Source organism: Larus michahellis, chromosome 9, assembly GCF_964199755.1.
Source record: "Larus michahellis chromosome 9, bLarMic1.1, whole genome shotgun sequence".
Classification (NCBI taxonomy): Eukaryota; Metazoa; Chordata; class Aves; order Charadriiformes; family Laridae; genus Larus; species Larus michahellis.
The window spans coordinates 49,048,735-49,069,773 of record NC_133904.1 but is presented as its reverse complement, the minus strand read 5'-3'; the positions used below and the strand labels follow the sequence as shown (position 1 = coordinate 49,069,773).

At 35.9% G+C, this 21,039-nt stretch overlaps 1 protein-coding gene across 1 annotated transcript; it reads left to right on the top strand.

The window, feature by feature from the left end:
* Window positions 1-4,541: 4,541 nt before the first annotated feature.
* On the top strand, window positions 4,542-13,160 carry LOC141748483 (homeobox protein CDX-4-like). Its single transcript, XM_074600626.1, has 3 exons — window positions 4,542-5,015; window positions 10,013-10,158; window positions 12,663-13,160. Exons 1-3 carry the CDS (start codon window positions 4,586-4,588, stop codon window positions 12,867-12,869), a joined length of 783 nt encoding a protein of 260 aa, XP_074456727.1. The 5' UTR covers window positions 4,542-4,585; the 3' UTR covers window positions 12,870-13,160.
* The last annotated feature ends 7,879 nt before the right edge of the window (window positions 13,161-21,039 follow it).

Genomic DNA, 21,039 nt, shown 5'->3' with positions numbered 1-21,039 from the left:
ATTTTTATTTCTACTGTTGTTCTCTTACGAAAAAGAAATACACATTAGGGATGAGAGAGACACACCGTACAGAACTGAAACTTGTGATATATCCCTTTTTCTTTTTTCCCCAGAAGAGCTCAGTTCAGCAGGTGAAAATAGTTCAGCTAGCATTGCTCATTCAGCTCTCTAGACTGTGCCACATCTGTCAACATGGAGATACAATTTGGTATGTGCTTGCGTCTCAAGCCCTCAAAATGAGACCGAACTAGGGTGTTGCATATTAAACCAGCCCAATTAAAAAGGGTAAATAAAATTTTCAGAAGCTTTGTGTTTGTAGAAGCTTCAGTGAAAGCAAGAGCAGTCTCTTTAGCTGTATGATTTAAAAATTTAAATCTGCCTTCCTTAATGACTAGGCAGAATTTTTTCCAAAAGAACTGACCTAAGTTCACAGCATCCCACATCCTGACTGACCTTTCCTCAAGATTTATATAGCTGACTATGAATTTTAGGAGGGGTGGGTGTGTATGCAAAGCCCAGCTTGAATAAAAGGTCAATAACACCTCCAAAATACTGCATTACAACTATCAGCAATACATAGTTCACTAACAAAGTCCTTAGCTAGCCATTCCATTGAAATTCCAAGCATGCAGTTGTAAAGGTACGGGCATTCCAACACCTGATATTGCTGATATGTTATTAGAGTGGTCATCTGGAGGCAAGAAAACAAATATCTATTTCTATCACCTTAGCCAGAGGGGGACACCTGCTTTTTTCACCTCAAAAACAAAATCCCAGATAGATTTCACATAATTTTCAAGTTTCAAAGACGGACGGATTTGTTTCTTCTTATCTCCATATAAAAGGAAGAGTAACTTTATGAGTAAGGGTTCCTAATAAAAATTATCACAGCTATGAACACCTTTAATGTAAGTTATTGTTGTACAGGCCAGTTTAATCTACCAGTAGCCCGTGAAATTGCAGTTATAATAGCTGTCATTAAAACATTTAATTGCATGTTTCTGATTATATTATTATTACCTGGTTTGGAAATGCTCTTTAGAACAGTGCATATATCATAGCATACCATCTACATTGCCTGTACAAACAAAACTTTAATAGTTCCAATGGTTATCACCATACTTGTTATTATTCCTAGATTTTCATCAACCACTTGTTAAAAAACTAGAAAATTTTCTTCTCCAAAGATCTCAAAGTACATTTAACTTTACACACATACAATTCACTTCAGCAAACACTGAGGCAACTCCTGTGGACACTGGCTAAGTAGATAAATTATACATAGCATTTTAACAGGTGGAGAAAAAAAAAGGAAAATTATAACTTTGGAGTTCAGTTATTCTGGCAATCCATCTCTATGAAGTTTGCCAAAGAGCACAGCACTCTTGCTGCCAATATCACACAGATATTTCCTCTTCTGTCTTTATCACCCACTGCAGAAAATGGTATAAATACAAGCCTCCATATGGATGAGATTTCTGGATGTCTAGCCCACTACCTCAGAACTGATTTTGCTTTTCCACCACCCCAGAAATTCAGGAGAGGGCCCATGGTAACACGACAGTTCCACAAGCACTTTACACAGGCATAGGCAGCACACTAGCCTTTCCTCTATCACCAGCCGTCCCCTCACACTGCAAATATGGACAAGGCAAGGGCAGTTCACTTTTTTTTTCCTTTTTTCTGACAGCAATGCCCACAAAAATTGTTCCTGGAACTACAGTGTAGTACAGTACAGTTACGGCTATACGCTGAAGATGCAGTGATTCTGTGGCTCTGAAGCTACTGACATGCTAGATCTGAGCAGAAGGACGTGCACATGGGCAAGAATGACTCTTGGGAAGGCAGACTCAGATTAACACTCAACTAGCTCTCAAAAAAACCCAAAATTTTGGTACCCTCAAACTACTAGACTACATGCAAAGGTATAGTTCCTTTTTAATACATCCACACAGTTCTGTTACTCTAAATGGGAGGCATAAGAGTCAGAGTGCAGCAGATCATTTGAATGTTGCCATTTTAGTTATCTTATTCTCACTATAGTGTTAAAAATCTGCAGTCCTACCCAGTAATCTTATCCTGCTATGTAAATCTTTTTAAACAAAATGCCTTATTCAAAGCTTACTATTGTTAGCCGATATCAAATCAGTGTAGCAATTTGCCATCGGCGTATCTTGATCTAATTACGTTCTGGAAAGAATTGAAATAATCTAAAGAAAATTCAGATAATGGAACAGGCAAAACAAGAAAGGGAAAGGAGGAGCATAAACAAAAGATAAAAGAAGAACAGAGAATAAAGGATAAAGCTCTGAGATACAAAAAATAGGATTAGGTGATACTGAAATTGTGGGGGGTACACATAGAGGCATCCCATAAAGAAAGAGGAAGACCAGGGATTAAAAATGTTACCATCATCTCATGCATTAAATTAAATTAAATGTCATTCACTGAGATGTGAAAATGGTGTGCTTAGGAGTCGAAGTCAAACAACATGTCTGATCTGAAATCTATGAGTAACCAATGTTCATTTGTACTATGTCAATGGATTTCAGATAGAGTCAATGGAGACAAAGCTTCCCACTCCTATGGAACTGCCTGTGCCTGACAACTCTGCACGTTTATCAATAAATCAGAATTTAACTGCTGGCACAATGCTCACAAACAGGCCAAAGAGTCCAAGGATACTCCCAGTATAGGAAATATATCCTGTTTAATTTGGATAATGCTCAGTGTAGTTCTTTGTTCTTTTTAGTACACATCAGTACCAGAAAGTCCGTGGGCTCTCAAAAATTGTATTACAATTCCTTTTCTTTCCAGATGAAGGAAACAAGAGTCTCTCCTGATTACTTTTTTTAATGTCTATTTTTATAAAGGTACACCAATTACAGAGGGCCTTACTTTTTCCATGTCCTATCCCATGATACAGCTTTCCTCAACATTCCTAGGATCCCAAGGATCAATAAAGAAATCTGTAAGTATAGCAAAATGAATTATAAAGATTTTGCTACACTTCTCAGTAAAAATTCTTTCCTCAAAAAAACCAAAGCAAACCAAAAAACCAGAAGAGGAATATCTTTCCTGTCTTCAAGTACACACTTAGAATCCTTTAGTGCTGGAATTAGAAGGGATGTGTGAATATGAGTAGTGTCAAAATACAAAGGATACTGAATGAAAAACCACACCTTCGTAAGGGAGAACAACTCATTGCAATTTGCACCTCTTTTGCAAGCATACCCCTTGACAAATAGCTCATTGCAAAGAAATCCATTCAAGACAAAAAAATATCAAATTCACTCTACAAATTGTAGCTAAACAACCACAAAGAGGCAATTCTCAAGTTATAAGGTATACTTTAGTTGTCCCATGTTAATATCAATCTCTTAGAAATTACATATAAAACCACCTTCAGAATAATTTTTCTCAGTGGGAACACTGAGATTAACGTATAGAGCACTCATGTGTCAGGCACTTTACAAAAAAGCATCAAGGCAGTTCTGATGCACTAACTTGATAACCCAGAGGCTTCTCTCTGCTGATTTCACTTACCTAAGCTGCCTCTACTGAAAACAGACTACAGGACAGTTTCAGAGGAAGGAACCCAGCCTTTCAGGCAGATAAAGGCTGTCTTCAGTTTGAAACAGAAGCCAACAATATTACTGGGCCTAATCAAAGGCTTTTTTCACTACTTTTTACAGTCATTTTCTCTGTACTTCTGGCACCATCTTTGTTCAGAAGATTTACTGTCTTGCTTTTTAAAATTTATCAGTTTGCAATGGCCACCGGATGAAGGGATCTTTAAATCACTGTGTTATGGGGAGACTGTGAGCATGTGCATTACAGTTAGAGCCTTAATTTATCCTGTGCTAGAAAACCACTTACAAACATCAGTAATGGGGGAAAAAATTTTGGAACAGTTATATTCAAGACATGCTGTTTACAAGGTGCTCTGTATTCTGAAGTTACTAATTTACAATTATTCAAATTGACTCTGCCCCTTAATTTAAGAAGTAAAAATGAGTTGTGGTTTGGTTCTTTTGGTATCTAAGAAATCAAGAGAGTAACGGATTTACTTGTTGATTGGTAACACATCACAACATAAAGGTTTCAGACAAGATTCATCTGAACACCAAACATTGCTATTATAGTTACCACTGTCTTTTCTTAAAAAAAAAAAAAAAAAAAAAAAAAAAAGGTCTATTTACTAAGTTACAAATACAAGCAACTGTTGCATCATCTTGCAGTACTGGAACTGCTGTTGAATATCAGGGAAGGGTAATAGGATAGATGAAAGTTCTCTAAAAGAGAAAGCACCAGAATGAGCAGAAAGGTGGGGTTGGTCAGCCCTTCATTTGAATGTAAATGTAATTATGAGGCAGGCAGTTAGGCTGACGTCAGACAAGATCTTGGTAAACCATTACCACCAGCACCTGGTAACACAGTCGATAATAAAAGAGGATGAAGTAGAAGATTCCAAGCAGAGTGGCGTTATTAGAGAAAACCAAACACAATTATTTTTAAGCAGCAAAAGAAAAAAAATACGGAAGAACAATATGTTGTGACAAAGTATTTACAATCTGTGACAATCATGTATGTGAGCTCTCTCTTAGAGAAAGAGAACAGCATGTATCCAGGATCTGCAAGGGGTAACAACAACCTGCCAGTGCAAAACTTTGTGTCTACTCCACCCTATTCAGATTACATGGGATATCATCATGTGCCAACTCTGGACACCCATGGACAGCCTGCGGGAACCTGGGGATCTCACTATGGCCCACAGAGGGAGGACTGGAACGCTTACGGCCCAGGACCTTCCAGCACGGTTGCTGCTGCACAGATCAATGGCTCCTCTCCTGGACAGGTCTCCTACACTTCTGCTGATTACAGCTCCCTCCATCCTGCTGGATCTGGGGGGTTACCTCCTGTAGATACAATTAATACACAGCAAATCTCTCCCAACAGCCAAAGGCACAGCTCTTACGAATGGATGAGGAAAACGGTGCAAGCTAACACTAGTGGTAAGTGTATATTCAACTTTCAACCTGAGAAAGCATCTTCTGCTATCACTGATCTTACAAATAATTAACTTTACTTGAAGCACATAGGATGGTGGGTCGTTTATGACATTTATTTAACCTACTGCTGTTTAATGCAGTTTTAACTAAATTTGCACTAGTTTCACTTTCATCGCATAAAGACTTTATATGGTTACTATAGTGGAATGGCTGTTGTGTTTAGGTATGGCTACATCTCACCCAAGCCCAGGAATCTTTGTTCTAACATTCTGTAAAGCATTTTGGATGAAAAACACAATACTCTTGAGAATGTTATGGAATAATGCATGCAGCAATGCTTAACAGTTACAGGCAAAAATTTTGTGCCTCAAGGTAAATATTGATATAAAATCAGGTTGGCCTTTTTAAATCTTTGCAGACTTTTCAATACCTTTAAAGAAAATTATGTGCTCCGATACAACCACAGGGATTATGCAATTTTCTGCTGTTGTTCCTGTGTCTTATTTTTCTATCTGGATTTAATAGGTGAGAAGAAATATTCCTAGAGAAGTAATCTGCTTCAAATGATCAGCGCAGACTATTTTGTTTGCAGACCGCATCAGCGAACCTCATCAGTTAAACTTCCTTTTCATTTAGTTTCAAATCGGTTTTACATATTTTTCTCATGTACCAGAATTTTGCAGCTTACCACAACTGCACAATTAAAAATCACTTTCTTGCTGTTTCACTCATTGATGTGTCTGGTTTTGTCACAAGCTGCATGCCAGACCTTTCGGTGTATATTCCCAAGGTGTAAATTGGGTGTAGCAAGGTTTGTTATATCTATTGTTAAGGTTAAAAGTAGTAAGTGTGTGTTAGAGAGCATCAAAGACAATGCTCTAAAGAAAGAAGAGCAATTACAATTGGAGCAATCTTAGAAGATACAGAAAACCAATCCTCCTTCAAATGGTTATTTCTCAAGAGTAAAGTTAGTCGGGTAATTGTTTCTTAGTTATAAAGCAGATACACAGTTTTCCCACTGTTACTAAATATAAAATGCCTAGTGAACATTAAGATATCACAATGCCATCCTTCCACTTGGAGCCTCTACAAAGGTCTTCAAAGTCAGGCAGATTTATAGTCTGTTTTTTCCCCCCTTACGTATACTCATGTAAATCAGCAGTAACTTCATTAACATCATTGGAGATTTCCAGGTGTAGAAGTGATGCAAGACTTGAGTGTAGACCAAACTCAATTGAGAGTACTGAATGTCAATGAGGCAAGCCTGCCTCTGTCCTGCTGCCACTGAATTTTAAATGTGTTAGCATTCTGAAAGAATAAAACAGACTTACAAGTCTAAATCCTACTTTTACACTTATCGCAGACATGAAAGACCCTGAAAGGTTTCTCATGCGCTTGCTCAATTTCATAAAATATATATGCAATTCAGAAAAGCAGTTATGTGCTTAAATTCATTTCTAGTCTGCAAAAGCACTTACACAGAATTTACATACATGCTGAAATACTTTATGAACACTACTGGACAGGTGAATCGAGGCCTGTCAATAGATACATGTCCTGAGGCTGTACATTCCTAGAGCCCAATCCTTTGAAGTGTTAAAAACAGCTCAGGACTTCACAGAACCAGGCTCAAGACTTCAACCCAGCTTAAAAAAAGGGTTTGGGAGAGTAAAGCATAAATGTGGTATTTTGCAAAATAAGAAAAGTACCAAACAGATTTGTCTTTTCATTGGTGTTTTTAAAATAATGTTAACTATAAAAACTGGCAAATTTTAATACCATTACATAAAAAATTGTGAAAAATTAAATGAAATTCAAATAAATAATGTCAAGGCTAAAATTATGCAAGTAACAGGTAGATACTAACTTACCGATGCTTTCACTAGAAGATAATGTAAGAAAACTTACTTGATGCTATTATGACCACCCTTTGAAACTGACTTGCTCTGTTTTTCCGTATTGCCATAAAATTTTTCATTCTATCAGATCAGCTACTGGTTTCTCCCCTTCAATATTATTGCTGCTTAATACAGTTCATTGCTCTAAAGTTTCAGAATCACTGTAAAAACTAAACTGTAAAAATATATTTATATACATAACTATGCGCATGTCCTTAACTTCACTAGTAGGGTGTACTCACATTGATGTATGTGAACAACACGGAATAAAAGAAATCAAAATACATGTATTTAAATGAGGGAGCCTACTGAAAACCGTTCTAAAGACAATAGGAATTATTTTTGGGGAGGGAATATCAATGGGAATTATTTCCCCTCTATTTAGACACTATTAACTACGCTACATTCTGATTCATTTGGATGTAGCATTTTATAAAAAAAAAATTGAATTGCAGGAAAAGTGAAATGAAAATTTACCTGACCAAATCAATCCTCAGGATAAAACAACATCATGAAGATGGAAGTACCGTGGCCTTTCAACAGATAAAATTTGATATGAAATTACATATCCTCTTACTAAAAGACTATAACTGAATATTCAGAACCAAACCTTTCTTTATTTCAAATACACAGACATTGCAAGCTTATGAGGCAAATTTTAAGAAACAAACATCAAAAGTGGGCCTGGTAAAGATATATTCCCAGACAGGCTTTCAAAATGAGAAAAAACATAAACAGAATTCCTTACAGTCTGATCCTTTTTTTATTAAAAATAAATGACAAAATGCCCTATCAACTTCAGTTATGTAAGTGCAGAACTTCAGACCGATTCATTTCCAAAACCTGTGTAATCAACGGTGTAAAATGTGTATTTTATGAGAGCGAGTGAGCCTTCAAGGCATGAAACTTATTGAAAGAATGAATCTAAACACAGGCCCAGAAAACAGATTTTACATCTTTTAAAAATTTATATGAAACTTCATCTGGGAGTGACCCTTCTCAGAAAGAGAACGGACTTTAAGGAGACTAAACAAGAGGACAACATAATTTCTGTATTTTGCAAAATCAGCCTCAGGTTTTTTTTATTTTTTACTATACTCAACACATTTTATGTCTTTGTTTAAACAAGCAGTGATGTACAAGTAATTCAGATTACATCACAGCAGAAACACAGCCAGAAAGCAAACTAGAAAAGCAGGAAAAAAGGCCAGGCCTCTGCTCTAATGCTAATTTATTTTGCTTTGTAAACTAGTTGTGACATCTATTTTCCACTGGCCTACATTGTCTGAGGTTTTGAGGCCTATCTGTCATATTGAGGCAACAGACCCTTTCAACACTTCGCTTTGCTTTGATATGCAGTCTTGTCTCTTCCTTCTCCCTCTTTTCTTCAGGAGTTATATTGCCGGAAAGGGTGATGATTTTCACAGCAAATAAAGAGGCCTTCTCCTAGCTTTATTGTCTTCAGAAGAAATGCTCTGTGAATTTTATGACCAAGGGGAATGGGGAAAACTACTCTTTTTCTCCACCCCCTCAAATCATGGTTATATTTGCTGATTATAGTGAAGCCGGAATAACCCTGTTGAATTTTAACTTCTTTTCAAAGATTACCTTCTAAGCCTTCGGTTTACAAGGAAACTGAATATCTATACTATTGTTAAACATTATAACTATCACTTAGAACAAATATTTCAAAGCCAACAATTTGTACCGTGGAAAAAAAAGTAAACTTAGTTTGGTGATTGTTTTAGTCCTGCAAATTTCGTCAGGAAAGCTTTGTACACTAGAAGTCAAAGTGGCATAGAATTTGGGAAAAAATCCTTAATTATGCGTATGTCTTAAGATACGTCTACCTCTAGCCTTCAGATAAAAATATTGCAGTCTATCCTCAGTATTGGTCCAAAATTAAAGAGAACAGGAAAAAATATTCCTTCATCTATTTCTGTCCTTTTTTCCTCTGCTAAGATGAAAGAGTCTGACATTTGTTTAGGGCTTGTAAATTCCAAACCAATTGGCTTGTGTTTCTGAATGTGAAAGGGGTTCTTGATAAGATCTCCTTGTCGCTCCTTTGTGTGGCGTGTGCTTCATCTTAACACCTCAATGGATTTTAGGGAACCACTTTAAAGGAGTCTTTGTCCTACAGTTTGTCCCAGAAAACTCACATCAAAAAAAACCTGGGAAGATCAGAAGGAAAAGGAAAACTATCTAGTTGGCGGTTGAAAGTGCAAAGGAGAACAAATAAGTTGAAAAGTGATGTCTCTGTATTATTATTACATGAAGAAATGTTTTAAAAACTCTATGAAATGAGAGATATCTTCTAAACATCAAATATTGCTTCTCTTAAAAGTACTTATCCAATATCTCTAAGAAAATTTCTTTTCTGCAATAGAGAGAGGATGATACTGAAATCCTTCTACAAGTATTTTATTGCCTCATCTTAAAAACTGCCAAGTGCCTTCAACTTGAAAGGAAGCTCAGCACACAGAGTACCCACAGGAATACTTCTACAGGCACTCAGCATCTTGCAACACTGGACTTTTTTGAAAAAAATAAGTTTAAGTTATTCTTGAACTTACAAGCATGTCCTGTGGCCACATAAGAAAGTTAAAGCTCTTCTACTAGGTCATTTCTTTGTGTTAGAGAGGTGATCTTTAAAAACTCAAACAAAGAATTAGGACACGGTACAGCTAAACAAATTGTGACTGAACTTCAGTCTTGAAATTCTGTGTATTTATGCCCACATATACACGGAATTCACTTCAATGAGCTCTGAAATGAAACCCCTTTGAGATCAAATATAGCCAGCACCAATTATGTATTGCTATGAATTATTTAAGATCCTTCAGGGTGTTTTTCACTTAAGAGCTTTACATTTAAATGTATGTTTACAGGGAGAGGGAGATAAAGAGGGAAAGACAGTTGTGATAACAATACTCACTCACTGATTCACCCTGCACCTCATATTCCTTCTCTGTAACACAGAAAACAATGCCATGCAAGTACTCTATAGTTTAACTGATGTCTGTACAATGTTTGAGATGTTTGAAAGAAAGATGCTATAGAAAAAAAAGTTCAACATATTAATAATATTTCTTTCTTAAACAGGTAAAACAAGAACAAAAGAAAAGTACCGAGTTGTTTACACAGACCATCAGAGACTAGAATTAGAGAAGGAATTTCACTGCAACAGATATATTACAATAAGGAGAAAGTCAGAACTTGCAGCAAACCTGGGACTATCTGAAAGACAGGTACACAGAGATTATCCATCATTTGTACACACCCATTCACCAGACACTGTTACTGCCAGGGGATGTGAGCAACACTCACATTCTGTACCCACAAGTATTGCAAAGGCAACCGTGATATAGTTTCTGAGTATATTTGGCACACAGAGAACACACTACACAAATACAAATTAATAAATAGGCTAATTTGAAAGAAACCTCCAATTATGGGTAATTAAACATTAGGAATTAATTTATACTAGAAAAAGTATTTATTCTTATGTGCGTAACAGCTTGCTAGATAGCTAGAACTTAAACAGTTCAGCTTAACATTATCTTAGCTATTTCCTCAATAGTTATGACATTCACCATTTTATTTCTTGCAATCACACAAAATGATGGCCAGAAAAAATCTAAAGTATTGGATCTATTTCAGCTGTAAGTCAGGAAAATGAAAACTCAGCATTCAAAGAGCAATCAAACAAGACATCTATCTATTTTTTGTTAAAAATTTTTACTATTATGTTCACAGGTACTTCATCTATAGCAGTAGTTCACACCCACTATATACAGGATGCTCTAGGCTATAAAATTTGGTGCCAAATTTTTATGCCTATTATACACATATATGTATCCAAGACTATCCACTCAGGGAATTTCCAAGTGCATACTCAGACCCATTGCTTCTTTGGAAAGCAGCTCTGCATTCATTCACATCAAGTACATATTTAAGCTGTCCTGAATAAAGAGCTTCCTGAGCAGGAGCCCATGTATCTTAGCTGTGTTCATACAAAGACTAGAGGAATTCAGGATAAAGAATTTCCTAAAATCACTTTGTTGGAAAGCACACTTAGGAAGCACATCTACACAGTCTGCAAATATAGTAACTGTTGAATCCAACCCTCCTTATACAACAGAATTTCAATGGTTCTGCTACAGTTGGAGGATAAGGGAAGATTTGACGATACTGAATAAGGCATCTTATACCTTAGCAACCAGATTTATTGCCCCCAGGTAAATTTAAACAAGAGATCTTTCTTTTCAGAATTTTACAAACTTTGATTCTTTCTGAATATACACATTGAGTTCTCTAAAATATTCTCCTCTTTCAGTGGCCTCCTCTGCTTTGGCATTCAGTCTGTGCAAGAACATGGAATAGAGAGGGACCAGTTGAGGCTGGAAGCGTAAGGATGCATAGATAAACAATCGTATTTTAGGATCAAGCACTGGATTTTTATAAAAGTAGTACAGTGATGTTTAATCTCAGACCCAAATAGTACATAGATTACACTCCATGCACCATAAGTGGCCCCAGAAAGTAACTACAAAAAGAGGTCTAAAGTTTGCTACGCAGTAGGATATAGCTGCATTGGAAAATTTTCAGAGAACTACAATTATGAAAGATTCAAAACCTCCACCTTAATGTTCTGCAGGCTGGCTGATTTAGAACACAGACATGCCTGGAGTAACCAGCGATACGGCATGATCAGCATTTTGCTTTTACATAGTTGTTGCTGTTAAAGCAATCCAATTTTTGACTAGGTAAATTTCCTTCAAGTATAATGTAGACAAAATAGATAATCTATCTGAATTTCTACAAGGCTCACAATAGACAAAGCTAAATGCTTCTTGCTGTCATTACCAGTAAGGTAACAAAAAATAACTAGAAAATAATAATGAGATTTTTAATACAAAGCAATGTATCATATTGTATTCGACAAACCTAAAGGATATAACAAAAATCGTAGAGTAAGAACACAAAAAATTAATGATAAGGAAAACACAAACAGTGTATTCTACTCATTCCACATAAGGAAAGAAAATATAGATGCTTAAACTAAAAGTAGATTTCAAACAGATAGGAGTCTTTACATAAACACAATTAGCCTGGGAAATTCACTGTCATTAAGTAATGCTGATATACCTATTTATACACATGACATAGTACATACGTATCTGCAAAACACATATAAAAAAATCAAATCTTTTAAAATATGTAATATACGTACACACAAAAATCACTCACAATATAAATGAAAAAAGAACCCTCGCTACTTGAGTTTGAATTAATCTATAACACAGATGATAAATAAATCTTCAGAATTATTCCATAATTAACATCTTCCTAAAGTACGACATACATCACTGCCAAAGCTTAGATGATGAACTAGGTGGACCCTGAGTCTAAATGAGTAAGTTGATTCCTATGTTCCTAAATATAACACAGCAAGTTCACTTTACACCAGGTCTAAGAAAAGAAACTAATTTTCTATTGATTATATTGCAGAAAACAAATACAGAGTAACAAAAAAATTTTTTGCTGCATAAATCCAGTGTTTTGTTTTGTTTTTTGTCATTGTTCTCTGGGGTTTATGGTTTTTGTGGGTTTTTGTTTGTTTGTTTGGGGATTTTTTTCTTTGTTTTGATTTTTATATTTTTTTTAACATAGCTGTATTTTTATTGCTATTATTAGTGTAAAAAGTTGACCACTACTTTGAATTAATCAGATATCATTCATAAAACTGCAGGTGAAAATCTGGTTCCAGAATCGCCGCGCGAAAGAAAGAAAAATGATCAAGAAGAAAATATCTCAGTTTGATGGCAGTGGGGGCTCAGCTCAGAGTGACTCTGGTTCACTCAGTCCAAATGAAATATCTAGCTCTCTGTTCCCACCACCCCATGGAATAAATGGATTACAGCCTAATGACATTCATCAAGTCATAGTTTCGGAATGAACAGAGATTAAAAAAAAAATAAAAAAAGGAAAAAAGAAAAAGCAAGAATGGATTTCCCCATCCTCCCTTGACAACTCAACTTTGCAAAGGACCACTCTGATTTTACTGTCTTCAGAGAGCTGATTTCTAAGTACAGGATCTGGGACTATTATCAATATATTTTAATTATTATAGAAATCTCAGGGAACTTGCACTAAGATTCATCACTCAAAATCTTTGAGTAGGAGGTAATTTGCTTCAGACACAGACAACTAATGATACAACTAAAGATTCAAATAAACGTAGTTCTAGTCTGATCATATATATACACACAGAAAAAAATAAGTGACCTGATTTTAAAATAGAGTACTATTGCATAAAATATAAGATGCTGGGTCTATTTGGTTTGTTACATTTTATATAATTAGAGTAAATTGTAGATGTTAATAAATATTCACACTTATGTGTACTGAAGAGAACGCTACTTTTTGAAAACAAGAAAAACATTTAAAACACTTTTAAACACTCAAGAAACACAACAAGGTTGCTATAACAACATATTACATTTAATTAAATAAAACAAATCTTCTTTGCCCTATGTAATTGTGTTCAAGCCTGCCAATCTCCTAAGCAATAGTTACAGATATATAATATCACACCAAACCTGCCAAGATTTGTTCAATTGTAAGAAATGCAGCAATTTGTCATGCACATTAGTAAATGCCAAACAGTTTGGAAGATATAAGTATTACTTCAATCTTCAAAGAATGCACATATTATTGCTTAAAAATATGAGCACAAAAGTAATGGAAACATAACTGTTACTACTAGCAAACTACCAAAAAGCAAATAATGAATTTGTTTAAGGTCTCTAAACCTTTTAAGTGAAATAGCAATCTTGAGCCACTGATTTTATATACGACACTTACTTTGGGCTAAAGGCAAGAAATATCCCAAAGTAGCTGACACCGTATTTCAAAGCTGTTATCAAGCAGCCTTAGCATTCATGAAGTCACAGAAAACATGTAACAAAAGAAGTATTCACTCCATGTGCGCTCCTGAAAGAGCACAAACTCAGGATAAACATGTTCACAGTGTGGTTAGCTTTAATTATTAGTCCATGTTGGCAGGTGAGAAGGTAGCAATGTTATGTAGAAGGCAACTGATGAGTCTGGAAGAAGCAGAAAGAGAACTCTAAGCACTAAAAAAAATCCCCAAACCCTTTAGTAGTACTATTCTTTGGAATTTCACAATATGAGCTTTTGATACCATACAAGTAAGTGCTGTAGTGGAAAAATTTAATATTACTGAAAAGGTCATCAGAAGCAAAGGTAATAAAAAGGAAAAACAGAAGAAAACAAACATAAAACACCATTATCAGGCATATGAAAAGTCATGCAACACTTATTTCAACAATAGCAAACTCTTGGTCTCAGAAACAGCAGATCAAATTCTGCTTTTCTTAGTGTCAATGAGCATTGATAATGCACTGAGCAACACAGAACTTGTCAAAGCATTATCTGGATTCAATAAATTAGATAAATGTGAAGACATGTTTCACTGTTTCCCAATTATTCAAATATAACTCTGTTAGAGCAACTCCATGAAAGTAATTCTATTAGTCTTCAAAAATAAATACTAACTTATATAATTGTAAACATAAATGTCTTAAGCTAAACTAGGAAGAAAATCTGTAACACAGGGTAAGATCTTACTGATTGTAAGCATTTTGTGGTTAGTTCTCCAATATATTTCTAATAATCTGCTATTCATATGGTTAAAATAAATGGGCCTATCTTAATGCAAACAAACTGTAAACAGAAAATCTGCTGTATATAAATACGTATAAAATTCAACCCTATGAGAAATTGAGACTACATCTGCATGGCTTTAATTCAGGATCTTCTAAAACTGCTCACTGATATTATACTGTTATGTGATTGCATGGACATTTTAGAAGACAGAGCAGCATGTTGTAGAATACACACACAAACAGGTCTGTTTATATTAATAGAAGTATACATTCTAGCAGACAGAGAGGCACACACATGCTGCTCTGCTCTGCTTTTCATTCAAAGAAATCCATACATGTGCTCTATAACTGATTTGGCAGAGGAGGTTTTTCCAGTTCCACCAGCCCCTCTACCTGTGTTGTCCTTTTCTACATGAAGGATGTAGAAGATAAAATAATTTCCCAAGAAACTCATGAAGAAAGAAGCCACAATATTTTAGACGTACAAGAAAAAAGGGAAGAGGACCTTTACCTTGTTACCTAAACCTCAAATCATCAGAAGGCCTACCTCAATGGAAGAGCAGGCAACGGCTTCTGTGAAGGTTACCAGTGACAGAGAAATGGCGAGTGAGAGAAAGCTTTTTTCTAGTTTCCAGATTTTTTTTTCTGTGATCAGTTTTCAAATCAAAATGGAAGAATGGCAAGTAAAGAAGCTATAACATACAACACAGCATTCATTAGATTTGTATACTAGAAATGCATGGCTTAACTTAAAATTTCTCTTTCTAATTTACATCAGAATTGAAATAAAAAACTTACATGGTTATTTACCAGGTTCACATTCAACATATTCAAAATTATCATCTTGCTCTTTCTAAACAAGCTCCAGTGTATCTTTTTGAATTGCCAGACAGTCAGGAAACACCATGCTGTTCTGACAAACCAGGCAGAAGAGCCACTGAAGCCATTGACTGTACTTCAGAAAAACCACTGTTCACAAAGGAAACATCTTAAAAGAGACTATTTTAGATGTCAAACGGGACTTTGAATAGGATACAAAGCACCTCCTATGAAATGTTTAAAATCAGTCTTGACAATAAAAAGTGTTTTCCTTTTTCATGGTCTTCATCCTGAATTTTTTCCATCAGGTCTATTTTAAATGTATTCAAACCATATATTAATAAATATTTGGGAGGGATAGTCTCTTTTGTGCACTAGATAATGACCTCTAAGCCTAAAAACTGTATCAGATTATCTTCTCTGGCTACAGCTAAGTCAAATAAGAAGTTATTCCCCCTATTTGTACTGTGCAAACTACCCCTCATCTAGATCATAATGTCCCTTTAAATCTAAGTGTAGTGGCACAGCTATTTCTCAAAATGATCTAAGGAAAAAATATTATGAAATTCTTTTAGACTAACTAGCATAATTTTTGGTAAACTTGATGACAGAGCAATTAAATATGCAGTCATATTACCAGGTCAGGAGGATGGTAAGCCATAAAGAGGGGAAAATGGCAAGCAGCTGAAAGAAAATTCTTACTCTGTCTCTGACAGGGTTTGGACATTGTAGCTGACTGTAGCCTGTGCTATTTTTTTTGCCAGAAAACATCATCCCAAATCAAAATACAACTCAGACCTACATGCTGGCACATTTTAACTGACAGCAGTCCATCCTATATTCACGTTCTGCCAAGATCAGCACGGGAACACAGGAATCAGGATGTGCAATTGGGTGGAGACAACACAGCTATTACAAAGTCCCTACATCGCTATTATTTTCTGGACAGCTGTGTTTGACTCTTCTACATTGCCTATGAAAAAGAAAAGCTTCAGAAGATGTGATCCAGCCCTTGTATTTCATTTTTGTATTTACGTGGGTGAGAAGAAACACTAAAGGCTATAAATAACATTTTCCAATATTTATCTTTCCTCCTTTGAAGACCTCTCCGGGGACTTTAATTAGACTCTCCCTTAGCACCATTAGGCAATTAAAATAATAATAAATCAAACACGATCCTTCTCACCCAGTGGGTATTTTCCCCAAGCTCTCTCAGTTTCCTGTCTTTTTCTCTTTATGTAAATAGAAAACCATCACACTGTTTAAATTCAGCCGTTTGATTGGTATTTCAAGTTTGCAAAGTAGTGAGCCACTTTAACACCATGCTGATATCAAAAGAAATTTCTGCATCGTACAACTGTCTGATTCCAGCAGCCAGCAAATCCCTCTGACATTTATTTGAATCATCTTTATTCTTATCAGAACACTGTAGAGGTGCCAGAGCTTTGGGAACAATTGCCTTTCTCAGTCTCACTATCTATAAATACTTAATGAAGAAGGAACACACTTTACCACAAACTGTTCCTGCTGAAACTCCCTGTAGCACCACAGTGATTTGGCTTCACTAACTAACTTCTAAATATTGATCTGTGGGACAAAATAAAGGAAATTACAGACTTATCTGTAGTTACAGTAATGACAGATAGTTTAGACTAGAAATTGGAAAGGACCTTATTACAAGATACTTTAAAAAATCATAATTTACAGAGAACAGAGTATAACTTAAACCCCTAATTGGCTGCTTGTAGTAGTAATACAGGTCAAATAAAAACCTGGATCAGAAACTTGACAACATCTTGAAACTAAGATTACTTTTGAAAATTGATCTACCTCTATATTAGGCATTTTCAGTATAAACAGCACAGAGCTGCAGACCCCTGCACAAAGCCAAAATCCTTCTAGACATTACAAAATATTTGTATCACAAAAATAGTTTCATTAAACCTCTCACATCACTCTTGACTTGCCTTACTTCAACAAATGAACATATCCAAATTTGCCTAATGAGTTACACATTTCTATTTCTAAACAAAAAAATATGAACTTGCAATGAGATGCTGGATGCACCTGGAAACGGAAAAAGAATCCTGCTAAATGCAACAAGTAAAACCACAGCAACTACCAGGGTCTTTTTCTCATATAAATTCCACAGTATTAAACAGGATCACCTATACATTGGTTACAGTTCCCAGTCAAAAGTTACGCCTTTATTTCCCAAAGAGGAAACTAGTAGGTAATGCTAACATTTGGGAGTTATTTCAAGAAAGCCTCAGGTACTTATCAAACAATCTTAAAACGTGTGGTTAATATTATTTTTTAAATAAAATATTATTGGCATTGAAGGAACAATTTTTATTATTCCATGGATGCACTAAACACTAATGATCCTGCTGTAATTATCTGCAGCATATGGTATCATGCCTTTTGGGTAAAGGTTTCGTAATTTAAGAATGAAAAACACTATCACAGGTGAATGGCTCAACAGGGGGCTGAATGCTAGATGGCCAAGTTGTAATCATGGATCCGAAACCCATTATTAGCTGCTGCTTCTCATGTGCAATTGAGACTAAAAATGTCTGAAATGCCTATCAACTCTTATCAACTTAATACCTTGATCCATCAACTGAAACTCCCTAGAGCCTGATATTCTTCCTATTGCCCCAGATATCAAAAGCAGAGCAAATAAAATGTGAAACATCAAAATGGGTGAAAACATAGAACACTGCCTACGGACACCTCAAAAAGAAATGAGATATAGAACAGCAGGCCAGTAAAAATCTCAACATTTCACGTGGTTGTTTTCTAGAGGCTGCAGGATTCCTCTCTGAAATCTGTTATTGATACCAGTATTCAAACAGCCAGTGCAACTTTCCCTGAATGAGGCAAAGTTCTGCTCAAGACACTGGCAAGAAGATGCACAATTTTAGCTGCATGCATTTGGCATGCTGCCACCTTATAACTGTAGCTCTGAAAGCCAAACACCGCAACAGTAACCAGAGCAGCAACAAACATATCTTCCCCATCTCACTGTATGACTGAACTGGGGCAACAAGAATTTAGGATGAAAGGACAAAACCAAATTCAGACACATACCTCACAAGAGAGTCTTGAATTTTCAGCTTTTGACACAATTCCAACTTGAGTGATGCAGCCATGCAGGCCTCCCAAATTTCATTATGCGTCAGATGCTATTAAGGGAACAGTCCAGCTTCTTAAGGTTTCTCCCCACTAAACCCTTGTCTGTTTTTCATGGAATAACTTCAATCAGATCATTTCTCGACTTGGGAAACAAGCTTGTATTACTGGAAAAACAACACTTCAGTAGTATTTCAAAATTCCAAAATGGCTGAAAACATTTTAATGGAGACCTGGGCAGAGCTTTCCAGTACTGCAGAGCTGGTTCATCAATATGGGTTCAGAAGCACAGGTCTCCCAATTGCATTAGTGAAAGTCATGGAATCATATCCCTCCTGCAACAAAGCTCAGAATTGATAAAGAAATTCAACCTCTGATATGAGTTATCATGTTGTTTAAAAATGTTACTGTAAAAATGTTGCAACTTTTTAATGATAAAGGTCATTAAAAATGCTTGCAGTCACTTTTTATGCCGCAAAATTCAATATGCAATTAGAACCATCCTAATCTCAGTTACTGGTAAACTTATTTCCATGTTAAAAAACTCTGCAGTTAAGCACGCATCACTATATTCAGGAGTAAACCTGCCCTAGGTCTGAAGTAAAAGGACAAACTTGCAAAATTGTGGTTTGTAGTACAGGTTACACACAGTGCACCAACAAAAAACTCTCAAGAGCTTGTATTCTTAACTCCCCCTCTCTCACTCTCAAAAAGGAATCAGTAACCTCAGCTTGTATAAACTGACTCAGGAAGGGGGGGACCTTACAGGTGAGGTCCAATATTGTTTATTCTGTTCACTCTTTTGGAAGAAGAGAATACTTCTGCTGTATCAAAACTAGAAGCATTCGCATCTCCAGTGAGGCCCCGAAGTTTCTGAATCCCCTCCACTTCTTAAGCCAATGTTGATCAAGAATCATGATGGTTCATCCACCAGCCTTAAAATACATTTTCCAAACTCCAAGAGTATATTCCTGTTATCCAACAACCTTTTCCTTTGCTGAAACACGTTAACTGTGTGAAATGAGTGAATTATACCAGCCAACATGACATCTCTTGTTGCGTATTCTTTCTTCTGAATAATGACTGTGTGGTGGAGATTTATATGGAACAAATAAGAAAAAAATATATTGGAATAAGACACAGTATCTCTCAGACCCACACCAGCATTCACCTTCTATGTCCTGTCAGCAGTGCTTTTATTTAATACAGTGCTTTGTTTTACGTCCTTATCTTTCCTCCACTCTTTTTGTGCTTCATTCTCTATATAAAAACACTTTTTATTCCAATAAAGGAAGTGACTTTGATGGATACACATTGCCAGAGACCATCATCTTTCCACAAATCATTCAGTTGTTATGACATAATTGTTTCATCTAATAAACGGCATCCTAAAAAAATACTGAAAACGAGCCATCTAAATACTTCTTCCTATGAAGCTATAAAGTTTCATAAATCATACTGAAAAAACATCTGAAACTCCATACTAAGCAGGCATTCTTCAACTACAGATACAGGTTACAAAAGGTGTTTTTCTAAAATGGTCTACTTTTACTCCAGATAGTCATCATTCCTGCCAGGAGAGAATCATGAAAAAAAAAACAGAGTCTACTGAAACTTCAGCTGAACTTTGACTTCAACATATTAATTAAAAAGCATATGACATTAAATATGAAGCTAGTATAGCACAGTATCTCTTTCAATTAGAGATTTCCTTTCTTGGTTTGCTAATACCTCAGATACTCATTATAAAGATGTCACGCAGTATATTATGCCAAAACTCTACACTTCCTCATTTTACGCTTCAGTTCAGCAAATTATTTTACCACCTCTTTGAGCACCTAACCAAACTCAGTCCTTAATTTCAGCAAATGCTCACTTCTGTCCATTTAAATGTCTCTAACATTAGCTTATTTATTAAATTAGAACACAAGTTGCATTAAAATGTAAACTTATTCAATTAAACATGTATGGTAATGCTGCTGGATCTCACACTGTTCGCCACACCTTTCCCTCCCACCTGCATCCATCTCATCATTGTCATATCTTATGTTAAAGTTGTAAATCCTTGCAGATAAGTACATGGTTTCTTTATTTCACTTTATAGTACACATACAGCTTGTCTCTCACTGTGTTTCGTCCTTCTAAAATTTTCAACAGTTTTTTATTTGAAAAAAAACTGAACACACGCAAGGAACAGGACACAGGCTTGGCTTTACAGCATCCAAGGGGGGTCCTAAGCACTCTCAAAAAATCTAGCCCAAATCTTCTTAAAGGGCGTGATCCACATCCCAAGTCAGTGCAGAGGCACTTAGCCCAGTGAAAGCTGGATCGTGTCAGTAGGGCACAGTGTCATGACCATGTGAAGTTCCAGACTACAACCCTCACAAGTTGCCTCTTTCGGTCTCATTTATTCACATAAGTAGGCTGCGGACGGCTCCTTAGCTATCTGTAACTGCTCCCGTGGTTTACCCATACATGGGATTA